We start from the raw sequence: 8457 nt of genomic DNA on the forward strand, positions 1-8457 counted from the left end.
GGCACCCAACTCCTTGAATTTGAATCACAAAACTGAAAGACTAACCTTATGTATGTCATTTGTTCCAACGTGGACAATGACAACTGGATCCAACCTCACTCTGGCTAAGAGCCTATCCACCTTTCCAGGATGTTCTCCCACCTGTGCTCTCTCTCTCTGGAGCACACCTGAGCTTCAATCCCCCTAATGATTGAGTCCCCAACTATCACTACCTCTCTCTTTTTGGGAACTGGTTTTGAGGTGGCCTGTTGGGGCTCCTCATCCCTGCCTACCACCTCAGAATTATCAGAGACACCGTCCAGCTCTGCAAGGATATGATAACGGTTTGACACTTCTAATTCTGGGGTTGTGCACCCTTTGCCTTACGCCTTGTGACCGTGACCCATCTATTCCTACCTTTCTGGTCTGAAATCTCATCCCATGTCACCTTGGGGGTGCACACTATCTCTCCAAAGGACACCTGGGCCAAGTCCGCCAATTCTCTATTACAACGCAGGTCAGCCAACTCCTACTCCAATTCAGCGACCCTGAGCTCAAGGTACTGGATCAGCTGGCATCTCTTGCAGATGTAGCCCTCAGACAACTGGCTCTTCCAAACCATCATCTAAAAAGTCCAACATCCAACAGGACTTGCATTGCACTGGCCTCATTATTAAAATTTGATTTGGGATTGCTAAACTGCCTTAACTTTTTTTTTTCCTAAAATATCTTATTCTTTCAGCTGCTCCTTAACTTAAATGGTAACACTAAGATAGGCTACAGATATTTGACACCTTTTCCCCTTAAGCTCCTGTACTGCACACCCACTCAGCTGCCTGCTATTTGTCTTTCTATGAGGTTAACTTTACTTTTCTCCGTCTCTTCTCGTAACTTTGCGCTCCTCTTACTTATAAGCTCTTCACTCACACTGTTTGTATTCCCCCGTACTAATAAACCCATACTCTGTCGCCCACTTAACTGTTCTACCTGACTGGGAAGTGTTTAGGAGTTGCAGCCCCTCTAGAGGACTCTTCTATCAGCATACAGGACTATACTGAGTATGTGACATTAGCACCTGTATAGACAACACCGTGCCCACAATACCAGTCAGGAAGTTCTCCAACCAGAAGCCCTGGATAAACAGTCAGGTACGCCACATGCTCCGTGCCCGCTCTATTGCATTTAGTTCAGGCACTGAGATGGCGTACAAAGCTGCAAAGTATGGATTAAGAAAAGACATCACAGCAGCCAAGCGGCAGTACAGAGAGAAGCAGGAGGGCCTACAGCACATCACAGACTACAGGACCACCACCAGCACAATCAGCTCCACTGACAGTCTGCCGGATGATCTCAACACTTTCTACATCCAGCAACAGCACAGAGTGGAGGAACACACACACACACCTGGACCACCCAACCCAACGGCCTCTTCAGGTCAGGTACACAAAGCACTAAGGAAGATCAACCCCCATAAGGCAGCTGGACTAGACAACATCCCTGGGCGGGCTATAAAAGCATGTGCCAACAAGCTGGCTGATGTTCTCTGCTCCATCTTCAATCTTTCCCTCAGTCAGCGAATTGTTCCGTCCTGCTTTAAGACTACGATCATCGTACCCCTTACTAAAAAAAGCCCACCCACCTGACGGAATGATTACAGGCCGGTAGAACTCACTCCAATCATCATGAAGTGTTTTGAGAGAGTGGCGCTGGCCCACATTCAGAGCAGCATACTAGACATTCTGGACTCCCTGCAATATGCCTACCAACCCAACAGGTCCACCTCAGATGCCAACGCGGCTGCTTTACATTATTCCCTCTCCCATCTGGAGAACAAAAACTCCTACATCAGGATGCTCTTTGTTGACTACATCTCCACCTTTAACACGGTTATCCCTCATAAACTGTGTACACTTGGAGCCAGTCGTCAGTCACAGAGGGTTGGGTGCAGGCCAAGACTTTCTGACAGGCAGCCCCAGTCTGTGAGGATTGCTAATAGAACTTCAGCCACCATCATCACAAACACAGGCACCCCACAGGGATGCGTCCTCAGACCCATCCTCCACAACCTGTTCACCCACAACTGTGTCACCTCCCCCAAAGATAACATCATCCTAAAGTTCACTGATGACAGCGCAGTGATTGGACGCATCACTGGTGGAGATGAGGCGGCCAACAGGAAGGAGGTGGACAGTCTGGCGTCCTGGCGTGAGGACAACAACCTCACCCTCAACACAGACAAGATGAAGGAGATGATAATGGACATGAGGAAGGAGAGGAGACCTCACTGGCTACTGTTCATCCGAGGGCTTCAAGTGGAGAGGGTGAGCAGCATTATATACCAAATCAGTGAGGACCTCACTTGGACACTTAATACCACACAGCTGGTCAAGAAGGCTCAACAGCGGCTGTACTTTGAGGAAGCTGAGGAAGTTTAGTTTGTCGACTAAGATCCTCAGCAATTTTTACAGCTGCGTTGTTGCGAGTATCTTGACCAGCTGCATAACTGTGTGGTACGGCAACACTACTGCTATGAACCACAAACACCTGCAGAGAGTGGTAAAGACTGCCAAGATCATCACCAGGACCCCACTGCCCACTCTGCAGAGCATCTACAACTGCATAGTCTGCAGGAGAACTGCTTCGATCCTCAGGGACCCTAACCCCAACACAAACTGTTCACACTTCTACCCTCAGGCAGGAGGTACAGAAGTATGAAATGCAGGGCTTCCAGGCTAAAGAACTTTCCCGAAGGCTATTAGCCTCCTAAATAATGGACTGGAGTTTATAACTTTGGTGCACCTCATTCTATCGACCTCACACAACTGTGTTTGACTTGTCCATCATACACCTACTTGCACATTACACTTTATACTTCTATTCTGTTTTTATACTTTATGCTACCTCGGTTACTTATTTTCTATCTGCTACTTACTATTTAGGTTTATCTTTACACGTTGGTTTTGTCATTTGGTGTAGACAACAAAGAATGTCATCGTACAGGGAAAACTGTGCACATGACGATAAACTTTGAACTTGATAAGGTTCAGGTGTCAATAAACAGTAACAGAATTCACTAACACTGATTTTTCTAAGGTTTGTATGTTCATGAAGAACCCAGTGTTTTATGATCATATACTGTAATCCACATGATGAATGTGTTGTGACTTTACTATACACTCACCGGCCAATTTATTAGGTACACTTTGCTATTACCCAGTTGGACCCCCTTTTGCCTTCAGGACTGTTGCAATTCATGGCATCAATTCATCAAGATGCTGCAAACATTCCTAAGGGATTCTCAACCAGATTGACATTTAGTACTGGGGATTAGTCAGCTGCACATCTCACAGTCCACCTTTCCCCTAAAGGAGGTCTATTGGATTGAGATTGGGCAAGGGTGGAAGCAACTTGAGCGCAGTGAACTCATTTATATATTCACGAAACCAGTTTGGGAGGATTTGAGTGTTGTGACACGGTGGTTTATCGTGCTGGAAGGAGCCGCCAGAAGATGTTGCAGACCTTGTCCATCCCTTTAGGGCTGCCACAACACTCCTTGAAACTGTGTCCTTTAAAATTACGCCCTGTTGGCACAAAGGGGCCCCCAAGTTTGGCAAGAAAATCTCTCACCACAGCACGAGCCTGAACTGTTGATACAATGATGGGTCTCGGCTTTCATGTTGTTGACCCCCAGAATAAAAATTGAGAATGAGACACGGTGACCTTATTCAAATCTTCTTGTCCAATTATGGTGAGCCCAATATGTGAATTGGCACATTAAAATGCTACTAAAGAGAGGGGGTCAGAAAACAGGAGTTGGAGGAAAGCACCCACTGAAGATGGCAAGAACAATGAGGAGAATAATTACAGAAGGGGGAGCAGGGGGTGAACACCAATATTTGGATAACCAATCCTAAACAGTTACTCCAGTGGGTTAACAGGCAGCAAGAACGGAGCAGAAGGTGGAAGCACCAAAATGATTAAGTGAGGACTGGAAAAAGCAAAGCAAGACCACAAATTGCAGGTCATCTAAGTAATGAGGAGCAAAGCTACAAAAATAAAATTTTACTGTCATGCAATCAGATACCAGATTGGGTCAAAGTGTAGATTAGGGGGTTTGTGCTTCTACTCCAACGCTTCAAACTCCATTCATCTTGCAGAAATCAGACTGTGGAAGCCTCTTACCCTGCAGCTTTGAAAATTAGGCATCAAAAGGGTGACCTGTGAGTTTGAGTACAGGATTTCAGCACCAGGCCAGTTAAATGGGTTGTTCCAAAATGAACAGAAAGATGCTGTGGGTTTGCTGGGTAGGAGATGTGCCAGACACCATGCAGAACCCAGTGATTGAAAAAAAAAAAAAATCAAAGACAGCAGCTCCTGCTTGGACAGCACCATATCCAAGTTGGGTTCTGTTCATTTTATTGAACGAGTCAAAAAACACATAAAATTTCATTAAGAGCTTTTATTAAGATTTCAGATTCACATTCTGCAAGTTCAGCCTCCTCATTGCAACTACAGCCAAAACCAGCACAACCATCAACATGACAGCTGCAGCTCCCAGCACAAGGTATCCAGTGTGAAGAGGGGCTGTGTGAGGAAGACATAAGGATATTTACTCTCCAAGTTATACAGATAAGGATGAAGACAAAGGATCAGCCTAACCACCAAGCCGAACTCTGGCCCATTTCAGTAGGAGTATCAAGATGGTTACCTTTCTGCTCTAGTCTGGATGTCGGCACATGGTCAGCCTCCATGATCACAGGACCACTGTGAAGGAGCACATTCTTCCTGAACGAAGCATTACGGGCCAACTTCTCTACAGCTCTGCCAGATCCTGAAAGTAGAGAGGGTCAAGGTTTAGAACAAATAAGCCATTAGACCGTCAGTCATTAGGACTTTGACCAATGTCACAACCCATTTTAGAAAGCCCAGTTTACCCACACCTCCAGCTTGTCGCTGGTTTTACAAAGCACTGCATTAGCAGCATGGACCGTGTCCCATTAGTCACCAGAGCAAAGCCAAACCAAAATCTACTCACTTCTTGCAGGGCAGCTCTGAATACAGGGGTCTGTGGGAGAGGGATAACAGGCAGCAGCAACACAGTAGATGAAGATCTACAGGGGTCACAGACAAGACACTTTGTCAGGACTATGGATTCTACCACACCAAACTGAAGTCTAAGAATATCACGTGTGACAGCAAGAGCCTCAAAAGGCAGCAGAGAAACAGGATTAAACACTTGGCAAGTAAACCCACCTTTTCAGCCAAGGCTTGTTGAGCTACAGGATCCACAAAAGCAAACATCTCAAACACAAATCTCTTGTAATGACTTGGGTAGGCCACTCCAGAGGTGCTATCCACAGTCACCAAGCTGGTCAAATAGTTGTCTCCTGTGTATGGGCACCTGGGACAAACACTCCAGTTAGTACTGACAAGCCAACATCTCCAACCCACCCTCACATTAGGGGGGCACCTACCCATTCACCAGCAGGCTCCACTGGGGCTGGCTGGAAGCAGAAGGTCCTGGGGTGACCCAGCAGTCCCCAAGAGACAGCACAAGGTTAGGGTCAGTCCTGTTCAAGATGTGCACTTCCACAGCCACAGGATCCCTCAGAGTTTTGGTCACTGGGTAGTCAGCATCCACATAGTAGGAGCCATAGGTGGAATCTAGACAGAACGGAAGCAGGCATTACTTCAGAGCAGTCACACCATAACTACGTGATGCGATCAAAAATTCCAACCTGTGTTTAAGACTTTTGCCTTCTAGTCACCCTGGGAATGAAACCACACAAACCCACCCCATTTAGTACCTGTTGCAATGACCAATTCCAGGTCAAATGGCCCTTGCTCTACTACTGGAAGAGGTGGCGCCACAGTATACACCTCAGCCTCCACTTGCACATCCTGGCTTCCCGAGTAGGTGCACTGGAAGAATAATCTGAGGAGAGAAACACCACATCATAGCAGGTAGAGCACATTTAGGGTTAGAGGAAGCAGGTTCAGAAGCCTTACTTGTAGACACTGTCCCTGGTGATGGAGCCCTCTGGACCATTCGTCACAGTGATGGCAGCAGACATGGTGTTCTGGTAAGTCACATTGCCACCAGCCAACTGAAAACAGGGACATTAAATTCATTGCTGAATTCTACTTATCAGGTGGTCAGAACCACACACACACACACACACCCTTCTCAGGAATTCAAAAATCAACTAGGACAGCATGAAGGCATTTAATGCCACTTTTGGTTATCATTGCCCACTAGGGTCTTTGGCTTTTAAGCACAATCTCACTTTCAACCCACATTAGAGTCTTACCTGGACTGTGCTACCACAGGCACTGACTGGAAACTGGTACATGACAAAGCTGGAAAGGCTGGTCACAGGGTTGCAGCTGGGGGAACTGCTGTCCACCAACTGGATGGACCCAAGATCCAGGGGAGGAAAGGTCACATTCTCAGACACCACCACCACAAACTGGCCATCCAGTGTGCACTGCACAGTCACTGGCCAAAGCAAACAAGCATGAATATCCAGTAGCAGCCACCTTTGCTCACTCACACCCCACAACAACTTACCATCATTGGCATAGTAGCATGGACTGGTGCTGCTCAAATCATAGCAACAGTTTTTGGCTTCACAGTCTGCCCAAGTGATGGATGAAGACCCTCCACAAGGGAGCTTCTCACTGTCTGCAACTGCACATCTCTCATTAAAAAGGTTCTTAGGACCTCGCCAGCCTGTGAACGAGTCCATTTAGAAGATGGCAGAGACTCAGGGGGCCAACCCAGAAAAGAAGCATACCTAGCTTATGGCATGTGAACCTCTTCAAATTAGAGGGACGTCCAACAGCAATGACCACGACATACTGGGAACGCTAAAGAGAAAGGAGAGGCTCAAACCGCAGCACAAGATACCACAGCTGGATTATAAACTGCAACGCGAAAGCGTCGGCACTACTCACCTCATCTACCACGTAACCATACCGGGAAGAAAAGGGCACCGTTAGTGTGGTGCGGCCAGACTTCACACGGAGTACAATTCCTGGAAGATCTTTGGTCACCTTTACCAGTCGCAGTTCCCCAATCGTCTCTGAAAACCAGAAAGAAAAAAGTGGACGTCATTTACTGAAAGACGCAGGCGCCGACTACACTCAGCGGTTGAGGACAAGCCGCACTCACTCTGGAGAAAAACGGTCGGAGAGCCTTCAAATGACAGCTTCATCGCCTTGTCCTCGTCACACGTCTTAATCACATTTCCTAAGGCGGCAAACACAAACTGAGCGCCCGACACGCACAACCAGAAAAGACACCAGCAACTCAAACGCGCCATGCTGTGAATGAATCAAACAGGAACACAACATGAATTGGGGAGCGCGCGCGGGTTTAAATTATCGGCGGCGGCTCACGTGATTCGTTAGTGAGAAGGCGAGAGAATGGAGCGCGGGAAATCAACGGCACTCCTTCAGCTCGTGCGGCTTTATTGAGTAATCAGCACGTCACGGCATCGTAGTGATCCGTTTAAACGAATATTGTGTATAAGAGACCGCTCTGCGGCATGATCTGACTATTAATATATTTAGGCCATCCCCAAGCAGTCTTTTCTTACACAGCCCATATTTAGAAATATTCGTAGTTTCACTTTTCCCGACTTCTCTTCATCCTTGATGTTTACTGTTTTCACGCATATGAGAAGGTGGGTCAGGATGAGAGTCTTTACTAAAATATGACATGTTTCTATAACATTTGTGTGAATGTTTTTTTTTAATTGAAATTCACCGATGCAATAAAGTCGGAAACACAATACTTCCTTATAGCGCCTTTGGAGATGATATTGTATTGTGCCGTATACTTTTTCAAGAGCATTTATTTATTTCTTACAGTTCTGTCTTTTTAGCTTCAGTTTTTTGTACTTACTCTTGGCACTTGTTTAGAAGGGAACTTGGACTATATCAGATGGACATTGTGTGAATTATCAGCTTTAATCAACATACAGTTTATAGGAAGGGTTAGTGTAGGAATCAGGTCAGGAAGCCCACCTGATAAGGATCGACGGAGCAGACGAGATCAGCTCACAGCGGTAAAACGTGCATTGCTGATAGTTTCTGGAACACGACAATCAGCTTTTCAGTTACGGTGTTGGTGTTTTAAAAATTCGGCCCGAGTCTCTGACCCTTTTTCCCCCTTTTCCATTTGATTTTAGTACATACAAAATGATACATCAGACAGACCAACTTCTTTATTATCCCTGATGTTCAAAACACCCGTGTTCCTTATTCCTCGCCACATTCAATGCATTGCATCTAAACGCTCATTGGTTTTCAACTCTTGCACGCAATGAGCTCCGCCCCTCCGACCAAATAGACCATCAGAACCGTTTGATTTCATCCTAACCAGTCACACAGTAGTTGGTCTCAGTCACTGGGGATGTCACATTAGATGCTCGACTTCCTTCAACTAGGTAAGATTATGTAAATGGAGGTTAC

At 46.3% G+C, this 8457-nt stretch overlaps 1 protein-coding gene across 1 annotated transcript; it reads right to left on the minus strand.

Annotated features, from left to right (window-relative positions):
* Positions 1 to 4397: 4397 nt before the first annotated feature.
* Positions 4398 to 7335, minus strand: LOC120528251 (zona pellucida sperm-binding protein 4-like). The gene is made up of 12 exons (XM_039752376.1): positions 7154 to 7335; positions 6937 to 7064; positions 6777 to 6849; positions 6551 to 6712; positions 6291 to 6478; positions 5989 to 6086; positions 5787 to 5914; positions 5454 to 5643; positions 5233 to 5380; positions 5015 to 5090; positions 4688 to 4810; positions 4398 to 4563 (listed from the first exon to the last, which is right to left on the minus strand). Exons 1-12 carry the CDS (start codon positions 7302 to 7304, stop codon positions 4442 to 4444), a joined length of 1587 nt encoding a protein of 528 aa, XP_039608310.1. The 5' UTR covers positions 7305 to 7335; the 3' UTR covers positions 4398 to 4441.
* Positions 7336 to 8457: the final 1122 nt, after the last annotated feature.

This window comes from Polypterus senegalus, chromosome 4, assembly GCF_016835505.1.
Source record: "Polypterus senegalus isolate Bchr_013 chromosome 4, ASM1683550v1, whole genome shotgun sequence".
Taxonomy (NCBI): Eukaryota; Metazoa; Chordata; class Cladistia; order Polypteriformes; family Polypteridae; genus Polypterus; species Polypterus senegalus.

Bases quoted from the DNA above. Each gene is read 5' to 3' on its own strand.
- LOC120528251 (XM_039752376.1), bottom strand. From the start codon at position 7,304: ATGGCGCGTTTGAGTTGCTGGTGTCTTTTCTGGTTGTGCGTGTCGGGC. The intron at 6,087-6,290 runs GTAAGACTCTAA...CCCTGTTTTCAG, and splicing joins CCTGTGGTAGCACAGTCCAG to TTGGCTGGTGGCAATGTGAC. The intron at 5,091-5,232 runs GTGGGTTTACTT...TGACCCCTGTAG, and splicing joins AACAAGCCTTGGCTGAAAAG to ATCTTCATCTACTGTGTTGC.